At 32.4% G+C, this 21,647-nt stretch overlaps 1 protein-coding gene across 1 annotated transcript in view; it reads right to left on the bottom strand.

The window, feature by feature from the left end:
• Positions 1 to 21,647, bottom strand: part of LOC148174308 (solute carrier family 7 member 14) — a 43,351-nt gene that overhangs the window by 11,994 nt on the left and 9,710 nt on the right. Inside the window, exons 2-4 of the mRNA XM_088035361.1 lie at positions 13,942 to 14,092; positions 9,114 to 9,267; positions 4,688 to 4,921 (exon numbers count right to left, since the gene is read on the bottom strand). Coding sequence (XP_087891487.1) covers positions 4,688 to 4,921; positions 9,114 to 9,267; positions 13,942 to 14,091 — 538 coding nt within the window. The 5' untranslated portion in view covers position 14,092. The remainder of the gene's footprint in view (positions 1 to 4,687; positions 4,922 to 9,113; positions 9,268 to 13,941; positions 14,093 to 21,647) is intronic.

Genomic DNA, 21,647 nt, shown 5'->3' on the forward strand with positions numbered 1-21,647 from the left:
CTGCCATTTGACGAGAAATATTTGATAGCAATCAAGGAATTCGTAGCTATTCGTGTAAATAGTTAGATACCAGCTCATACCTGTGATCGTGCTAATTAGTAGGCAAGTCTGGAAGTTAATATTCTTAACAAAAGTCGAATGATAGCAACCATCAGCATAATTCTTAGAATTCCACGAAAATGATTTCCACATTTGACCTTTTCACCACATCATGCAATCCATAATGTGAATTGACATTCTCAGTTTCTTGAAGGTAGATTCCAATAAGTTAGGACACGAAAAGGATACATTTCGAATTTACAGCCTCAAAAAAAATTGCAAAATTTACAAAGACCACCAGTGGCACCCGCTTGTTTGTATGCGTGTGGGTATAGTTTGTGAGTTGGATGGTTTAATGGTAAGTTTGATGAGTTTCTAAACTTTGTCGACTTCGGTGATTAAAATCCATTTGAAGAAATGCAAATCTAAATTTTTATCCATCTCTGACCAACCGTAAACTATATTATTAAATTTTTTTAGCAGTTAAATTAAAGTTTTTCTGATGATGTCATTCAAATCGGTTTAAATTTCCAATAAACTTTTTATTTTCTCTCATTCAGAACAGAATGCTGTGAATCACACAATTCTTCGATAATCTGAAGAAACTTGGAAAGTAGTAATTAGTCCTAGTCAGACATTTGTAAAAGTCAGGGGCAAAGCTCTGATAACGCTAAATTCAGGATTTAGCAATACTTGATCCGTCTCGTATTTCACTATATTTCTTAATAAACAGACCAAAGACTTGTTTTATTTGTGATCGTGCTTTGAAATTTTGGTTGAATATATCTAACAAGAAAGTTAAAAGTTCTGTTCTTGTTTGATTTTATTTCCGAGGAAATCCACGCAGCGCCTGCAAGGATAATAAGCTCATCATCGCCTGAAAAGCGCACCATATAGAACATCCGGGATATTTTTTTTTCATTTAGGAACCATTTTTTGAGCTGATATTTTATGCTGACAGGACCTGCCACGGGCTAAACACAATAAGTGGGATTAAATGTCGTTTTTTACGTGTTTCAGCGTGTCAATGGTGCTTGTTCATTTACGCCTAAATTTGGACATTTGTAACTTTGTTTCGACAAGGGTCGCTGAAAGTTCTGTCAACAGCTTCCTCACGCCAGGAATAGAAAGAAGTTGAAGTTTCTTAGATTATCTCGTATACATGTGTTGTTTATAAAAGTTTGTTCGATTGATGTGATTCACACTTTTAACGCAATAAGATGAAGAATGTAGCATAAAAAATGTAAACAGCAACATCAACTAATACTTGTAGACTCTCATCTCATCCCATTATACAAGTCGGCACACATGTTACGTAATTTTTAAATTGCAGATGCTTTTTGAAGATATAATTTGTAAAACAAAGTGTCTTGTCTAAACCATTGTGTTGTTTAATAAGCATAAATATAAATAATGTAACTTTTTTGTTTTCGCGTCATGTGAACATGTGTTGTTATCGCAAATTTAAAGCGAACGTGACAGCTAAAAAACTAGCTTAATACAATGCTGCGAAATAATTTCAAAATGTTAGTAGATGGTTATTTTTTTCACCTAATAGAATGATTACGTACGTCCTTTAATTGTACTAAATCGTATTTATTGAGAGGATTAATTTTGTTTGGTCACAGGTCTAATGAATATGTAGTAACATCTGGCGTGTCCCAAGACTCCATTATTGGATTCTCATTCCAATGTTTTAATAATATTAAAACATTGGAATACAATAATTCTTTCAAATTCATAATCAAGTACTAATGTCGTTAACATTTGAGAATTCATAGTTTGGATTTTCGAGCTTTATTCGTCTAAAATTCAATGGGATTTAAGAACGCTCAAGATTTTTTTCTTTTAGATTTGTTGCTACAGAACTTGACTGCATGAAAATGAACTTACATGAACCAAAAAATGGAAGAAAAAGATGAACTAAAACTAGAGAAGCTGTTCATTATAATACGAGAGAATTGGTTTTTATTAAGTACGTGACTGAACATCTCACAATATTTACTTTTTAAAATTTAATGTATCGATCAGATCGTGTAGCGGATACGCGACTGTGGCAGCTAGTGGCGCATTGTGATAGGGAATGCGGCAAAGTGCAACTGGAATTTACTCGAGGAAAACGTTTAAAATAGGAACAATAAAAATACAGAGTGTGAACCCGAATAAAGTGCAAAGATTTTAATCCCAACATCAGACACACCAGTTTGAAATTGTGGCTAAATTTCGCGTTCCAAATTATTATAGTTTCCGAGAAAAATATGTTTAAAGTTTTTTGCAGAAAGAAGAATTGTGCTGTCATTGTCAGTCCAGGCCATCGAAAATTTGGGAATAAAAACGCTAATTAACAGGTGGCAAAAAATGTCTTTACCGGAATACCCGTCAGTTTAGCAATAATCGTGGTCGAGAAAGGTTGGTTTTACATTGCCAAATTGTCAAAATTTGGATTATTTTCAGTTAAGTTTTTTTGTTCCTTGCCAGTGTCTTTACAAGTGTTGTGATGAACCTAAAGTTTATAAAAAGTGTTGTGTTAACTTCAGGTAACGTTTTCATTATTTCATTTCTAATTAAAATTTCAGTTTCAGTGATAAAGATTGACCCTTTTGAGAGCCCAATTTATTTCAAACAAATTAATTTTTCGCAATAGGCACTTTTAAAAATGTTTTTAAAACTATTAATTGAAAGGTAAATAAGTATGATTAGAGCGAGCGTAAACGAATTTTTAAATAATTATGATGTGAATCTAGCTCTTAAACGAAAACAAGAGTCCACCCAATTTTTGGTCGATGAATGTAATTTTTTTGTATTTAAAATTATTGTAAACGTTCTGAATAAATTTACCCATTAAAAAGGTGGCCAAAACTGCATTTTAAAGTTGAAATTTTATTAACATCCGTTCACAAATAACAAAGATTGGGCTCGAAAATCTGAGAAAGGCCACCATGTATATGTGTATTTTGCTAATTTTTGTCATGTAATTATGTGATAAAAAACTCTATCAATTTGATTGTTTTATTTTTTGTGGTCGTGGTTATTGGTATGTAACTGTTACGAGTTTATTGCCAGAAAACAGTTCACTTTTCTCATTAAGACAAGCGGGTATGAGAGTGCGACTTGTAAAAACAAAGCTCGCTTCGCTCGCTAAAGACTATCGGGGGATTTCTTACGAGCTTACCTGCAAAAAAATTTACATGTTATTGCATGCTTATATTTCTTTGACATGCATTCAGGGATGCGCCCTGTGATTAGAAAACTTTAAATAAAAAAAGACATCAAATTTTGACCAAAATCTAAATATTAAATTAAGTGCGAGCGTTCTGGGACACGTAAATTAAAATTACTACTATAAATATAAATTGCTCGCCAAACCTATGATTAACTCTCAAATTTCCGTTGGTCTAAATATAATTTTTCCTTTCGTGGATCATTTTTTTCTCTACCAAACAAAACAGGTAACTTAAAAAACGGAAATTAATCCTCCGAAAATGTGAGTGATGATTCAAATTAACTTATAATTTGATTTCACTTCTAAATTGATCGTTTTGTGCACGTTTGTCACCCGACTTAATAAGAGCCATGTAGTTTTATCGACCTCCTTTTAGTTCGTATTTTTTCAAGGAATTTGAAGCATTTCGGAGTGTTAGTGTCTCTGAGTAAGCCTAAAAAGCTCCAATTTTGGTTCAATTGACTTTATTACATGCGCCTGTCACTTTGTAGAAATTGTAAATCGAATTCTTTTTTTATTCGCTGAAATGTACACCAATTTAGATATTTTTTTAAGTGGAATTCAGTCAAGCACGAAATCTGTTATTGGAGTTTCAAAAATTCAAAAATGTTCGTGCGTATGTCATTATGCAAGGAATTGTAGTGAATATCCTGTAAAAAATATGAAATATTACACGCTGAATATTCCTGTCAACCACTGGCGTCGTGAGCAGAATACTCTTTTTGCCTTTTTCGATATAGGAGCTATTAAATTTTATGTTTCTCGGTTCAAAGCAATACCGTTTTATTTGCTAAAACCTGGAAAACGGAGCAATACCTCTAATTTATTTTAACTAGAGTTTATTTTTGTGTAATTTTAATGATGTTATGACTGTTAATTATGTTCTTTGCAGAAAAATTAAAATTGAGTTAAAAATGGTGGCTGCGCCGGACCAATTTTTCCGCATTTTGTTTTTTAATTGAAACCAGTGCTGATGGTACGCTGGGGACTGTATTTATGCAATTTCTAGAAAAAAATTTGTATCGCCAATTTTCAAAACCGACACCGATAATAATAATTACCGCCATAATTCGTATGAATGTGTTGTTTCCGGGCGTTGAAACGCATTTTGGAAACAATGACTGTAATTTTGCAACAAATAATTTGATTAATTATTTCATTATTAGATAAACTAGTAAAATTGAAAAGTAGGTCAGTCAAAATGAAAATTCGACCCTTCATCAGCTAAGATTATCCAACCATATTTCATCATGATATGCAGCGTTAATCCCACATGTAAATCACGTTTTATAGCTCTGCAACTGTGAATCATTCTTCCTCAATATGCTCTTGACATAATATCGATTTGCAAGCCACCACAGAGTGCGAATTATGTACCGCAATTAGTGCAATTCCTCGGTAATATTTCATAATAATTCCACTCACCGAACATGCTTCCAACGATGCTCTTCTCGATTGCTGTTCTAATAGCTCCATTTGCCAAAGCATTAAAGCAGGCGCTAAGTGCACAAGCACATGCCGATGTTCCAATCAAATATTCCAGGATCATGTTCCAGCCAATCACGAATGCGATGAATTCTCCAACTGTGACGTAGGAGTACATGTACGCCGAACCTGTTGTGTGAGGGACTCTTACGCCGAATTCGGCATAACATGCCCCTGGAAACAACTGAAATTCTTAGGATAGTGTTACAGGTTGCTGGGGTGAAGAAATTGCTTAAATGGTATCCTTTGTGCGAAACAATGAAGGCTCTTGTTCTTCAACAAGAAAGGCGTTTCTCTCATTTACATAATAAATTAGAGAGGCTATTTGATTATTTTTTGTACAATTAAGTTAATTGTGTTTCAGTTAGTTAGAGTTTAAGTATGTATTTTTTTTCTTTAAGTCTGTTCAAGTTAAGGTGGTAAACTGTCGATATAATATTTAATTTATAGTCAAGCAAGGGTTGACAATCATAAACTCAAAGATGTAATTACATGAGGGTGCAAGGAAGAAAATAAAGTTGACAACACTTAAAAAGAGTTTCAACACTACCCTTTTTTTTGCGGCTACCGCAAAAACGGAGAATTTTAATGAGGCTTTGTCACGTTTTAACTGGTCCAATTTGAAAGGCGCGAAGTGACATAAATATAAGAAAAAACGCGTTAGTTTTCCGGAGCGGTGCTGAAAAATAAGCTGCATTTGACGTAGTAAATTGCTCCATTAATTGAATTGATTCACCACGTCTCGCTTTTCAATAGTAAATCACAACTCTCTGTTATCGACGAGACAATTTCGTCCCCTTCTTTTGTTGTTGTCTTCCGTGCTATACTATTAAATCTTGCCATTAATTTTTATCAAGTTTACGAGTTTCTTGCTATTTGTTCTTGTTTACTGACGCTTTAAAGAGGAAAATACTTTCATGCAACCATATTTACAATAGGATTAATTTTAATGAAATCTCTATTATTTTATAGCTTCAAGTCGGAGATTTGTAAGAAAATGATTTTGTAAAGCGCGGATAATCCGTCTTGTAAAAAATGTCACAGGTTGAGAATATAAAAGTCTTCATTTACCCGTAACTTTGCATTACGAATTTATTTAAATGGTCGGAAATTCGAATCTCTTTAAGTAATGGCTATTTCTAGACAACTTCAGTAATCTAAAACATTGTATTTTTATGATCTTTTGAGTGCATCATTTCTGAACTCAGTTTACTCGCAATTTACGACACCTTTAGACTGAAGTGGGTACCACCTAATACATAACTACTAGCTTCTGTTTTTAATTAATTTTTTAAGCTAGGGATGATTGCGAAATGTAAATTACTATTCTAGCAGTTCGCAAAATTAATGAATATCCATTCCACTTTGCAGGGACGAATTTATCCCTCAACAACATCTCAAATCACTTTGCATGTAAAGCCTGCTGTTCTCAAGCCATTTTCTACGAAATATTGTGTTGGTTTTATTTTTCATCGTGTTCAGAACACTACCCCCAAATTTTACTAACGCTGGCGCAAATTGTGTCAAGCCTAGACGACGATTTATATTCCATTTTATGCAGAATTTTAGGGAGAATATATTTTTACTCGCTTCAATCTTTTTTATTTGACTAACAGCCTGTCAGAGATAGAAAACTTTGCATTCTTATTTTTGACTGCGTGACAAATCCCCAAAGGGAAATTAGGGAGGTAATTAATTTTATTTTGGACGTTCTGTTAGTCTCATAATAAAATTGATTGTAGAGAAATTGTACTTTTCACACAACTAATTGAAAAGTAAAAGCTGAATGGATACCATATTTCACACATCATTGCATCGAGCAAGGGCGAATAGTAATTTTATTGATGTTTTTATTCGGTTTTTGAATCGGTAGGGAAAATTTAGTTTTGGTTTTCCTTAAAACTTTTTGAAGAACCAATTTGCGTTTCATGCGGATGTGAAATTGCCTGGTTTATATTTGTCGGAAACGAATGATGGATTTATAGAGGACTTTGAATTTTATTTGTAGTTATTTATAAACTTCTCTAGCACCGATTATATGATAGGTTACAAGTAAGTTTTAAATATGATGCGCTTCATTTTTTCTTCCTTTATTTGAAATTATTAAATATCTTGGGATTCAGTGAATCCTTCAGACTATTTCTATTTCTGCAGTTTCTTAATACTTTTAAAATACGGTTGGATTCCATGTTGGTTTTCTCATTTATTAACACTATGCATATTATATGCAATTTCAAGTGAAAAAGAGCCATTCTACAAAATTTCATGACTAAATATTTTTAGATCGATTTCCCGCTTATTTCTCAAGTAAACTTGCATTATTATAGCTCATTTTACGCAGAGATTCACGTAGATTCCAAATGCTCAAAATTCATATCCGACAATAATAACTGAGTTATGGCCGATTAAAGTTTTGGATATTTGATTTTTATTTTTTATATTTTTGAGGACCAAAATTTTGAAGCTCCGGAAACGATTTTTTCTGGTATCTCCAAAATTATGGCAAGTATAAAAGAACCGTTTTAGAAATAGTTTTTCTCGCAATTTTTTACCTTAGAAATCGATATTAGACAGTTCGAATTCAAAATTTTCATTTTTTGAATGTCTTTTGGTCTCTAATCGGTTGATTTATTTATAGAGCAATCTTAAAGTAGGGGAAACCAGGGTAATGGGAGCCTACTAAGGGAAAATGTTGATAAAAACAACATTTGTTAACATTCTTATAATTTTTAATTAGGAACTCTTACATTCATTATTTAAGTATATTTCAATCACAAATATAACAAATTACAGTCATAGGTTGAGGTCCAATAAAGATTTTACAAAAAAAGTCAATCGCTCCCATTACCCGACACATGCGGGTAATGAGAGCCCACTTAACGTTTTTTGGGAAATTGGGCCATAATATTTACTCTGCCCCGAAAATTCAACTAAACATACTTTAAATGAGATCTTAGTTGCGATGAACTATTTGTAACACAAATAAAAAATAAATATAGAATATAACTTCATGCTTTCCTTGGCGCTGGCAATCGGCAGTTTTTTATAAGCATGGAGCGAAAAACACACAACCCTTCTTCGTGGCTTAACGGATGGCGCTAACAACTTGTGTTTTTGGGGCGAAGTTTGACGATGGTTGAGGGCTTACGATCGCGCAAATGTGCCTACTTTTCCTTGTATTACTATCGCTCTCATTACCCGATGGCTCCCATTACCCTGCGTTCCCCTATTGGTACTCATTTAACGCACAACTTTACACATAATCCAAAACTGGGCGAATTTTCAACGTACGTCAAAAAATAATTGAGTTACGGCCTTTTAAAATTTTGAGTAGTCGCCAGAGAGCCAAATTTTTGAAGTTCAAACCTATCGATTTTCCATATCTCGAAAACTAGGACAAATGGAAAGAAGCGGTTTTTGCCCTTTTTGTTAAAACATACTTCGTTTTATTCTTTTTATTCATATGCAGAACATATTTTTTTGGTAATAATAAAAAATAGCATTATAATATTTTCAGGGCTGAATATAATTCTACCTACATACCCACACCTCGAGAAAGATATTAATTCCCATCAAGAGTGTGGATGTAGTTACGTGAATAAACGCCATTTGTTGTTTTAAAGGATAAAGTTTCCACAAGCGGGGATGTAATTTTCCTAAGACAACATCATGAATTCTAAACGCATGACACAACATATTGTGACTTCTCATCGTGAATTGTTGTTTAATAAATGTGTGTAACATATACCTTCACCAGATAGATCCTTTCACATTTATTCGATTGTCGTCCGCACAAGTTAACCAATGTTCACGAGCAACGAACGATCAACCGTTGTCTCTTTATGTCACGAAATAACCAATCATCCATGAATCAAACTATAGGTACAAAACATTTTTAGAAGCGACCTTTCGAGGTGATTGAACGCCAAAACTTGAACTACTAACTCTGTAAGCAGTTTACGAAAGTTACCCCTTGGGAGACCCGAGAAAAGTTATTCTAGTTTGTACATACATGCATCCAAAAGCCTGAGGCACTGACAACTCGAAGCAATTACGTAAACAGATGGATTTGTTCAGGTGATGAATGTACAACAAGCTTAAAATTAATATCAAATTAACGAGCTTTCAAGTGAAACGAATCTCAGAACGTGATAATTGTCGAGAGATTTTAAACACTTTCCTTCGACATTGTCAAAGGAAAAATGGTGTTGATGGGTTCTCCCTCAGGAATTCCGACCACTCTAGTTCGATAGTGGTATAAGCATGTTTTAGTAGGTAAATACGCGATGAGAAACGTGCAAATATTAGGATTGGACAAGTCGTGTGAGGAATGGAAAAGTTTTGGCTTGTTTGTGGCAGATTTTACCTGAAAATATGCTAGCTACTGCTGCTATGATGAAACTGATGATTACACCAGGTCCGGCGACATTCTTTGCTACCATGCCGGCTACCAAGTACATTCCTGTACCGACGCAACTTCCTACTCCCAGAGAGGTCAGGTCCAGAGTTGTTAAACATTTCTGAAAAAAGAAAATTGTGAATCATTAGATATTGCTGTTACTATCGTAATAAATCTGTTAAAACTAAGGCAGACGTTTATGTCCTTTCCGCTTAACTTTAGCACTCGGACGTTAGAGCCGTTTCTGGGATCAGAGTTCAACAGAGCCAAGTTAGAAGGACTTCTAACCCCGACCTTTAACTTTTAGTCAAACTACTTGGATACAAACATCAGGACAAACGTAACCATGCAATTAAATTAGAAGTTAAATTTAGCTACAAGTGCCGCAAAGGACAATAATGGACGCTTTTGTAACTCTTTTAAAATTACCACCCCTTTAGACATCGAATTTTGCTTGTTTCTTGGTGGAAGGCACTTCTTCAAGTCGCTTAAAATTCAAGGTGCAGCTGCACTCAGTCGCTTTAATTCAGTCTTGTTAGCATAGAAACTTTGATGTTATTGTTCTAGGTGCATTTCATGAGCATGCAAATATGCATGTGCTGTACGTCAAGGTGAAAAAGTAATGATGTAGCAGTCACATAGCTAGTTGCAACAGCTGGCCGACAGCGCGCAAAGTTCCTGAACGGATGAGTGCAGCGTTGCTGTGTTTCAAGGAAGTTAAAGACATTTGGGGGTAATAATTTAAGTCGAGAGATTGCAGTTGAACATGCTTTCCAATGTACGATATGTTTTGTGTTAACGTATTTGGTGTCTTGGGGTTTAGAGAGGAAGATGACAAGTTGATAATGGGAAAATTCTGTTTTATTTTTAACACAGATTTCGAATGGGCTCTGCACACGGAAAATTACCCGGAAATGTTCAGAAACTTTAATGAACCTAGAGCATATTTGGTGTTACGTGACGAATTTATTAAAATTGGGTTTAGTAATTTGTTTGATTAATTGTCGTGTTATACACTGTCAAATTATGCAAATAAATAATTCTATAATCATTTTGCTTGTAAATTATTAATTAATAAATAAATCAAATTCAAAAATTTAACAATAAAATGTTTCGTCTGGGACGGTTCAGTTAATCTTTTTGAAAATATAATAATTATAGCAATATAAAAATTTATGTACAATTCTTTTGCGAAAAGCTCATAGCGAAAGCTCATTCACATGCAGCTCGTCTTGCGGTTTTTACAGCGGTAAGAATTACAAATTTTACTAGAATATGATGGAATCTCCGTTCGCCCTAAAAATAAAATATTTCTAACATTTATTTCCTTTGCTCTGTATTTTTTTAGTTTAACACAATGAATAAGCGGGTTTTAAAATAACAATCCCTCTATATTTAGTTCCAATTGTATCAAAATTATGAGAATTACAAATTTAACTAGAATGAATATGTTGGAACCTCCATTTGCCCTAAAAATAAAAATTTCTAAAATTGTTCTTCTTTGCTCTGCAGTTTTGTAATTTGGCACAATTAATAAGCATGCCGAAAATAGCAATCTCTCCAAATTTAGTTCGAATATCAATTAAATTACTAGAATATATTGGAATCTTCTTTCGCTCTAAAAATAAAAAATTCTAAAATTGTTCTCCTTTGCTCTATACTTTTGTAATTTGACAGAAAAAATAAACATACCCTTAATAGTAATTTTTTCAAATTTGGTTCAAATATTATTAATTACAGGAATTACAAATTTTACTAGAATATGTTGGAATCTCTTCGTTCGTGCTAAAAAGAAAAAATCCTAAAATTATTCTCCTTTTGCTCCATAATTTTGTAGTATAACACATTTAATAAGCGCGTTTAAAATAACCATTCTCCCAAATTTAATTCCAATTGCATCAAAATTACGAGAATTACAAATTTAACTAGAATATGTTGGAACCTCAGTTTGCCCTTAAAATTAAAATTTCTAAAATTGTTCTTTGCTCTAAAAGTTTATAATTCGGCACAATTAATAAAAATGCCAAAAGTAAAAACTCCTTCAAATTTAGTTCGAAAATTAAAATTACAAAAATTACAAATTCAACTAGAGTATACATATTGTAAGCTCAAATATCAATAAATTACAAGAGTTACAAATTTAACTATAACTTATTGGAATTTTCGTTCGCTCTAAAAAATTTTTTTTCTTTTTTTTTTCTTTTGTTCTATAATTTTGTAATTTGGCACAATTAATAAGCGGGTATAAAATAGCAATCCCCCAAATATAATAATTAAAGCAATATAAAAAATTATGTACAGTTCTTTCGCAAAAAGCTCATAGCTTCACATGCAGCTCGTTTCGCTAAGTGGTCTTTAAGGCGGTTCTACTGCAGATAACTAATTATTATGACTAGCTTCAAAGCATAATTTAGAAACATAAATGCAGCACAGAGGTTGCAAGTTTTTGTGCTCCAATGAAAAGTTTCAAATTAGATGAAGATCTCTTATTTCGAATTCGTTTTACAAGTTTCAAACTCCCACATTTTTCTTAGGAAGACGTCTATTTAAATAAAACCTGTATTTTTAAGAATTAGAAAAACAGAGTAAATGTAATTTCTTCCCCAAGGACTTGAACATATTTTCAAAATCCTTCTTATTTACATAGTTTTCTTCGCGTGGATACGAACATTATATCAACCACGAAATAAATGAAATCCATAAATAATTTTCCGCGAAGCAGAATTTTCATTTATCTCTCGACATTATTTGAAATATACCCCATAAAATCTTTGCCGTATATGTCCACTCGAAGCTTTCATATGAGGGTTGTTGTCTTCTTGATTGCTCTTGACGCTACTTCAAGTTGCACGCTTCATTGGAAGACTTTTATAATTCTGTTGACCTACATACTTTTTTCAATCTCTTAAAGAAACGTTAATTTACCTCCGTAATCTAATTATTTGGAATTAACTAATTCAAATCACAATTTAACCGAAGGCATTATGCTGTCCACACGCCTGAAGGGTTGTAATAAGCAATTTGCGTGTTGACATCGTTTGCATACATTTGTTGAAGCTAATTACCGAAAGCTGTGGACGTGTAATACATTAGTCAGGTAATACTAACTTTGGACATCAACTCATAGCCCATTTCTTATTTATGGCTGGGACTCTCAATTCTTAGTATGTTGCCAGAAACATTTTTTATTACCGGTGTCTCCTTTCTTTCTATACATTTTTAAGGAGATGAAATTTTTAAGCTGTTATGTCATTTACGTGCAGACGAAGAAGGAGCTCTGCTGTATTTACGGTTACAATAAAATCTGCTTTTTTACGTAATTCAAAAGTCACGAAGTTGTTATGCAATATTTTTAAGTAAAATATTTTTTAAACTTATTTAATTAAAAACGAAAATTTGATTAACGAATTAAATGTGGTCTTGTCACTGGGAAGTTGGACATGTTATTCCACCCCCGCAATTTTTCTTTTGATATACGTATTTCAACAATAAAACATTTTACAATTTTTTTGCTGTTTTATTCCGCTAATGATTGTTTCCAAAGGAAATGGTTTGTTTTTAATGAACCAAAGTAGACAACAATAGAGCATATTAAAACAATTTAACTAATAATAAGGTTCAATAGGTTAATAACAAGGTTCATCTCTACGTAAAAACCATTAATTTAATTAAAACTAATAATGACTGCACTAGAAGCTTTTACAACCTCGAAGTTTTTAGAGAAGGAGGTAGTATGAAGGTAGTATAAATTAATTGATAAATTTCCAAGAAGCACTAGCAACAGGAAATTATATGAGTAGATTGAGTAGTGGGCAAAAAGGCAATCATAAATAAAAAAAAACTCAAAGGAAAGTTCTAAGTAGACTTTTCCGTTTTATTTCGGTGTTCAGGGCGAAATCTGTGACAGCTAATGGCTAATATGAAAATATGAATTCACGTTATCTCAACCTGTGGCCCATAAAGTCATCCACTTAAACTGAAAATTGTTTTAAACTAACTTCCCGGGGATTAACGGAAGAAGTTTGGTCTTAACATATTTCAACCAGTCAAAATTAGTTCTGACACTATTCATTCCAGTTACTTCTCACAAGTTATAAACTAGTTTCAGCAGGCTGCACAGAGTGGCAACGGTAACGTAACATACTCATATTAATTATTATAAAATTAGCGGCTGTCATTTCCAACACAGATTCTCAGCCTCCAACCACTAAAACGCACACTTTGTTTGAAATATGGCTTTTACACGCCTTTGTGAATATGAAATGGTGTTTTGAGAATCCAATGTCTGTCTCGGTTTAAAACCAAACCAAAGCTAAACTAGGGAAATTACGGAAGCGTGGAGAGGTCATCATATTTTTTTTTTAGAAAAGTGGCAATGCCAGAATGAACAGTCGCACTGCAGGAAAAACGAACTTTAAATGCAACCAGGAATACATAATTTAAGTATACACAAAATAGTATTTTCTATATTAGGTATTTTATTTCAAATTTTGCTTCAAAAGTCAAATTCGCCTCTAAGTTGGCATATAATTTTCAATATTTAACGACTTTGAGCGATTTTTTATTCTAACACTAAAAACCGTGCTGGAATGAGCCATTCTTAAACGATTTTTAGTAATTTCTTATTCTACTATTCATTTCTCATTTCACCAGAAAGCTTCTTTATAGTACACAGAATTACGTCATTCGAATGCCGAAATATAAAAATTTACAGTTTTAGTTAAAATCTGGAAATGTCGGAGTAAACAGTCAAACAGTGCAAATGAAATTTATTGCGCTCCTGAAGGAAACTTACCGTCAGCTTTTGTTTGCGGTCATCTGTCCTCGTCGGCCTGTTTTGTTCTTGTAAACTATCGATATTCTTCGTACGTATCAACTTGCTGAAGAGGACCAGACCATCTCTTCGTAGCTTTTCGCGGTCACCCAACAAAGCGTCTACCTTCATTCTGCAACAAAAGTTAGCTTTGAGAAGTTGACAGCCTTTTTAAAATAAGTTTGTGGTTGAAAAAAAATTCTTGGTTTTGATTTCGTTTGAAGTCCGTTAAATCGGTTGCAATTCCCAGAACAGTGACGCTTTGACGTGTAATATATAAAAGTTATGAGGCAATCCCAAGAGCTAGTGGTCGACAAAAAGTGGCGCAGAACTTGCTTTGAATCTCTCTGTTGTAATTACAATCGTCCCAAGGTTCAATGGTCACAAATAATTCAACCCTAATTAAAATTCCTTTTCTGGAATGTTGATACCACCGACGGAAATAATTATAAAGATTGTGATAATTTTGCTACTTCTTGTGAATAATTGAAATACAACGGTAGGAAGTTAATCAGTATCAAGTTTAAACCTTTCTTAGTTTTGTGCGTTGTTTTATAACTTTAGTCGATATTTTCTCTGTAACATCCTCGTAATATATAAAATTGAAATTCCGTCCTGTGGGGGTTGTCTTTAATAAAATATCACACACGTAATAAATGAAACTGAGCGTCCCAGTTTCCATAATAGTTATTTGCGTCATCTCTTCGAAATTACTTTCCATAACTGGCCGTAATTAAATTTTAGAGGAAACAAGCCGATTTATACGATAACGATCCTAAGACAATATTTATAGAAGGTATATCAACTAGTCGATTGTACTACAAGGGGCCGATGAACTTAGATTATAGTGTTTTTTTAGCTCCATCGATTTTATATTGCAGTACGTGAAACTGATGAATTAGTTATAGTAGCCAGCTTTTACCATGGCGTACCTGACTTTTAGAGTCGAATATTATCTTATTGCACTCATAATGTGGAGGGTGTAAACAGGCTATTGTGTCCGAAAATTAAAATTTACGACATCTTCAAGTAGGTAGAAAAAGGTGGACCCGTGCCTCTTCCAGGTATTAGCTCGAGATTATTATTATTGATCCCTTCAATGTTTTCTTTTAAAAACGTTATTAAAGTTTTAATTTTTGTTTATTAATTTGAAAAACCCGAGAGACATAAATTTTTCAAACTTCTTCATTAGATTGATCTAACCAAGGTTGCCACATCATGAAATAGGTTGTAAAGAAAACAAAGTAAACAAAATTCGCCAAACAGTTAACATCAAAATGATTTTTCATACTTACCGGTCGTCTTTATACATATTACCACTCCAAATAGATTGTTTAAAAAAACCTTTTAGTTTAACGACATTTTAATGTTCGACTTAAAGTCCCCACTTTTTCTAAAAATGAAAGAATTAAGAACAAATACATAGTTAAACAGACTTCTTACAAAAGATTTTGGAAACTACCTATTTGTGGATTAATTAAACAGCAAAATTGGATTGCGATAGAAATCTAATTTTGCGTATGTCAAATACGAGTGCAAATGGTACCGTTCTGGGAAAAAACAATGAGAAGGAAACGAATGTTTATAATTTATTTCGCAAATTCAGAGACATCTTGTTGATATTAAATTTTGAATTACTATCGCGAAATTAAAATTTCCCACATCAAATTGATTGATGTTTAAAAATTGTAAACTGTCCTTTGTCTTTATAATCTTAAAATTTATAAGCGGCACAGCAAGTGTCAGAAATTTACTTTGTATGTCAGTCACAATGACAATAAAGGTTGCTTTACATTGCCATGTCAAAAAGTGATTAAAAAATTTTTTATAATTATGTAAAATACACGTTCCAACATTAAAATGATGCTAATTTTTTCGATCTTATTGTAAAATTTTGAAAACTTGATAGCCCTCGATTTTTTTATCATGTTTAAAATTTAAATTAATAAACAAAAATTAAAAGCTTATCAACGTCATTAAAAAAAACACGGTGAAGGGGATCAATAATCATCTTGAGCCCCCGCGCTAATACCTGGAAGCGGCACGGGTCCACATTTTTCTACCTACTTGAAGATGTCGTAAATTTCAATTTTCGGACACAATGGCCTGTTTACACCCTTCACATTATGAGTGCAATAAGATAATATTCGACTCTAAAAGTCAGGTACGCCATGGTAAAAGCTGGCTACTATATACATTGTAACTTTACAGCAAAATTTCTAAAATTTTTCTCTTTTGCTCTAAAGTTTTGTAATTTGGCACAACGAATAAACACATCGTAAATAGTAATCTTCCCAAATTTGGTTTAAATATTATGACAATTACTAGAATTACAAACTTAACTAGAATATGTGGGAACCTCCTTTTGCCCTAAAAATAAAAATTTCTAAAACTATTCTTTTTTTGCTTTATAATTTTGTAATTTGGCACAACGAATAAACTTATCTTAAATAGTAATCTCCTCTAATTTGATTCAAATATTATTACTATTACAAGAATCACAAATTTAACTAGAATATATTGGAATTTTCGTTCGCTCTAAAAATACAAATTTCTAAAATTCTTCTTCTTTGCTCTATAATCTTGTAATTTGGTACACTTACGGGTCGATTTCAAGTCACTGCGTTAACGCAAATTTGCAACCGTTGCCAAGGTATGAGCAATGTGATTGGCGTTGCTATGTTGCAAATGGGATTTGCAGTAACGCAAGTCACACTTGAAATCGAGCCCTTTATGAGCATGTCTAAAACAGCAATTCTACCAAATTTAATTCAAATTGCATTAAAATTACGAGATTAACAAATTTAACTAGAATATATTGGAACCTCCGTTTGCCCTAAAAATAAAAATTTCTAAAACTGTTCTCTTTTACTTTATAACTTTAGAGTTTGGCACAACGAATAAACCTACCTTAAATAGCAATTTCCCAACATTTGGTTCAAATGTTATTAGAATTACGAAAATTACAAATTTAACTAGAATTATATTGGAATTTTCGTTCGTGCTAAAAATAAAAATTACTAATTTTTTTCTCTTTTGCTCTCTAATTTTGCAATTTGGCACAATTAATAAACATGCCAAAAATAGCAACTCTTTCAAATTTAGTTTATATCAATAAAATTACAAGAATTACAAATTTAACTAGAATATATTAGAATTTTTGTTCGCCTCAAAAATAAAAATTTATAAAATTCTTCTTTTTTGCTCTTTAATTTTGTAGTTTTTTACAAATAATGAGCATGTCTAAAATAGCAATTTCACCAAATTTAGTTTCAAATGCATTAAAAATACGAGAATTACAAAATTAACTAAAATATATTGGAATTTTCATTCGCCTTAAAAATAAAAATTTCTAAATATTTTCTCTATTGCTCTATAGTATTGTAATTTGGCAAAATTAATAAGCATGTCTAAAATAGCAATCCCACTAAATTTAGTTCTATTTTTATTAAAATTATGGGAATTACAAATTTTACTAGAATAGGTTGGAACCTTCGTTTGCCGTAAAAATAAAAATTTCTAAAATTGTTCTTCTTTGCTCTATAATTTTGTAATTTGGTACAATTGATGACTATGTCTAAAATAGCAATTTCACTAAATTTAATTCCAATTGCATTAAAATTACGAGAATTACAAAATTAATAAAATCTATTGGAATTTTCGTTTGCCCTAAAAATAAAAATTTCTAAATATTTGTTCTTTTGCTTTATAGTATTGTAATTTGGCAAAATTAATAAGCATATCTAAAATAGTAATCCCACTAAATTTAGTTCCATTTGCATTAAAATTACGGGAATTACAAATTTAACTAGAATATGTTGGAATCTCCGTTCGCCCTAAAAATACTGTTAAATTTCGGGAAACTAAATTTTTTATGATTATCGAAATTTCACCGCGTGGCGTCCAGTCCTCTTGTTGCTTATTTCGGCTCCATTTCCCGTAAAATGGACACAATGTTGGCGTAACGGGATTGTCACTCATACTGCGTTATAAGTATAATTAATCTTTAAATAGTGTTTGCTTTAATGATTCATTACCGTTGATTCGCTTAAATCTTGTTTTTAGACGGGTTCGTTAAGCTAAAATGAAACTCGAAGCGCACATTCGGTGGCAAACAATTAACTTTTATTAAATTGTGTTTTCCACGGAATAAAATGACGTGCTGAATTTCATTTGTCAATTCAGTTTTTGAAATTAACGGTTTCATCTGAGCTACAAGACTTTTTTCTCAAGAGATAACGATCATTTTAGTTAAAAACAACAAGAATAAAACAAAATTATATGACTCTGTTGGAAGTACCCACGTAAAATACTTAATTTAAAGGTAGTTTACAGCTTTTATCACGAAAACTGGCCATCAGGACAGCATTGCGTGTTGTTCTGCTTTTCGTCTGAATCTTGGGATAATGAAGACGACGACGATTTTAATTAGAGATTTCTTAAACTTTTTAAGAAGGTATTCAACTCACAATGGATCTATTTACTCGTCTGAAAAATGAGCTTTTTCATTAAATCTGCTTTTGCCATTTCTGCAAACAAATCAGTCACGAGCAACAAAAACTATAAATCAAACAAAGTTTAGTTTAGTAAAATATCCGGTCAAAGCAAATTGAACGTTAAATATAAAAGCATCAATTTCAATTCTAAAACGAATCCCTCTTGAGATCTGTTTTATATTGGTTTAAAAATAAGCTGCAATAACAGTGAGCTTTTAGCCGGCGTTAGTGAAAGTTTTATTTTTGAAGTAAAATATTCTTTAGGCTCTTTTAAGGCCATATTTTACAACATTTTACAACTGTTAAAAGTAACAAAAATAGATTAAGGGAGGATTTTTAATTCACGTTAATTACTTATAAATTGGTTAAATGATACATCAAAAACTGGCCCTTTAATTAGATAGGGCTGCCAACCTGTAAAAACGGAAATATAGGGCTTCTTGGTGATTTTTAGAGATTTGCATAACTGCTTAGAACGACAGAAAATTATCCAAGTGCTAAAATCTAAATAAGATCGACAGTGTTCAAAACGATGCTAATAATATTTTTATCCCATGCATTATGAGCCCATAATACTACTATTTAGAGACCTCTTATAGGGCTAATAAAACATGTCTTATTTCGTGTCTTATTAAGACAATTTATTTTCTATTAATTTTGAAGAAACACGCTAGCAGGACATCTTCGTTCCTTTTTGTGTTCTCCGCGGTTCCGGATAAAATGCTGTATTTCATTTTTGTCTTAACTATTTTTAATCAAATTTAATTTGATATTTAAAACGCTGTCACTGATGTTAAATTATAACAATGTCGATCTAATTTAAATAAACTTTGTTGAAACACGTGTGCCATTCTACAATTGAATTAAACAATTGGATATATTTTCCTACTGAATTTAACATTCTGTTGATTATTCCTGCAATATTGAAAACATGAAATTGTATTAATTGAATAACAGACGGAAAATGATATGTATTTTATATCCTGCGAGCAAATAAAAACCATTCTCTTGGCTTTAAAATTTCAAAATCATATCGTTGATTGAATTCATCCAATTTCTGTGCTTCATAGACGCAAATTTGCTATTTTCCGTGTTAATTTGTCCAAGACATCCATTTAATTAGGTTGAATTTTCATTTCCAATGATTACTTTCGTCTTGCAAAAACTCTCGATAATGACATACTTGATGACTTAAGTTTTGTCTAATTTAATTAAGCGTTGATTTCAGCATCCCGACGCGTCGCGTCAACTCGTTTCTAGCCGTGCTAAATTAATTCTTGCGACGCCATCATCCCTGAACGCAAAAAAAGCGAAAATTGAGTCTCTCAGATATTCCAATATCGGTAATTCATCCAACACAATGAAGAACGAGGTTGGTGTTTAATATTCAATTTCTGCTCCAGCAATTTCAATTTTATCCATAACTCAGTTGGTGATCCGTGAAGGTTTGGAGGCTCATGTGAGCGACCGAAAATCTGAAAAAGTGTTTGAATTGGCACAGAGATTGCCCACGCAAACCTCAATAAAACAAGAATTTAATTTGCAAGCTCGTCGTACTTCTACGGAGGAATTAAATAGGCGCTTGGTTGCTAGAACAAGGGGATTTTCGCTTTTATTTACTAATTTTAGATGTAATTTAAATTAATGAAAACTCAGTGTGAGCTAAGTAGATCACGACTTTCAAGTAAATTATATTAAAAACTGTACTTTTAATGCCAGTTTTCTGGAACTAATTTCGTTGAATCGGCGGTTTCTCATTTCGGGTAAAAGGGTTTTTAGTGCCTCGATTTACTGCATCATAATAGAACAATATAAGATTCCTAAAGAAAATTAAATTTGCAAAGCTTTGGTTCATATCGTTTTATGAAGGCGATTTCAGGAAAAATATGGCTTTGGTTTGGCTGTATTGGTAGAATCAGCCCCTGTACAGTAGTTGATAGATTTCCAAATGCTCTTTTGATTGACGTATAACTCAAAGGTATTAAACGACGTTTTTTTGAATTTTTATTTTTTTAGTATGGAAGTTAGCTGTTTTTTGGTCTTTAATTCAAACACGGTCCCTATCTCGTTTATTTATAAAGCAATATTAAAGTATCCAAGTAGAATCCAAAATGGTAAGACTTGTTAAGATCAGGGGTGCGATTTTGTTTCTGAACGATACGAGACGAAGTGATAAATGACAAAAATACAAATTTCAAATGCAAAAGACAAAGATGACTATATTTTATCACTGCCGATATTTATCGTTTTGAGAAACAAAATCGCACCCCAGTTTACAAATAACTGAGTTATGAGCGATCAAAGTTTCAGATATTGAATTTTGAGTTGAAAAATTTTCAAAGCTCGGTATCTCCGAAACCACAAAAGATTTTGAGAAACGGTTTTCACCACGGGTCATTCTACTTTAGAATCCGCCCTCAAAAGTCAAAAATTTGATGGTCAATTTTTTAGGCAAAAAAATTTTGCGACTCAATCGATGAAAAATTTTCAATTTTTCGTTTTTTAATTGCTTCTTGCAAACTATTTGTCCTATCGATCTGAGATTCGATCAGTTGATAGATCTTGAGCTGCTATTTCAATCGATATAAAATTTAATAGTACTAAACCTAGTTTTCGCCCCGAAAGGGCGTCTTGAAAATTACCCTAAAAACACCTGAAAATCTATTTCGATAGATTTCTCGGTTATTTGTTAAGGAATTTGAACTATATGGGCTCATTTTACGCAGAATTTTGCCCTGAATCCGAATCTACCATCAGTTTTCTCGTCCGTCAAGAAATAACTGAATTAGGGGCCTTTGAAATTTCGAGATTTGAAAACGATTTTTCTCAATATCTCCGGAATTAACGCGAATATAAAAAACCTATTTTGAAATCGTTTTTCTCGCGATTTTTTAGCTTAGAAATTAACCTTCGATAGTTCGAAGTCAAAATTTGATTTTTTTCAGTGTGAAAGTTGGCTGCTTTTCGCTCTCTAATACAGACACGGTCGATATCTCGCTTATTTATGAAACAATATTAAAGTATTAGTGTTCATTTTATGCAGAATTTCACGCAGATTTCATATCTGGGCGTACGACTACAAATCATTAAGTTATGATCATTAAGTTAAAAGTTTAAAAGTGAATTTTAAGTTCATACCGTCATTTCTTTTGCTGCCGACTCAACTATTTTATCGTGGAAATATGTAAAAGT

This window comes from Gnatocerus cornutus, chromosome 5 (genome assembly GCF_029298725.1).
Source record: "Gnatocerus cornutus isolate USDA-ARS CGAHR chromosome 5, icGnaCorn1.1, whole genome shotgun sequence".
Lineage (NCBI taxonomy): Eukaryota > Metazoa > Arthropoda > Insecta > Coleoptera > Tenebrionidae > Gnatocerus > Gnatocerus cornutus.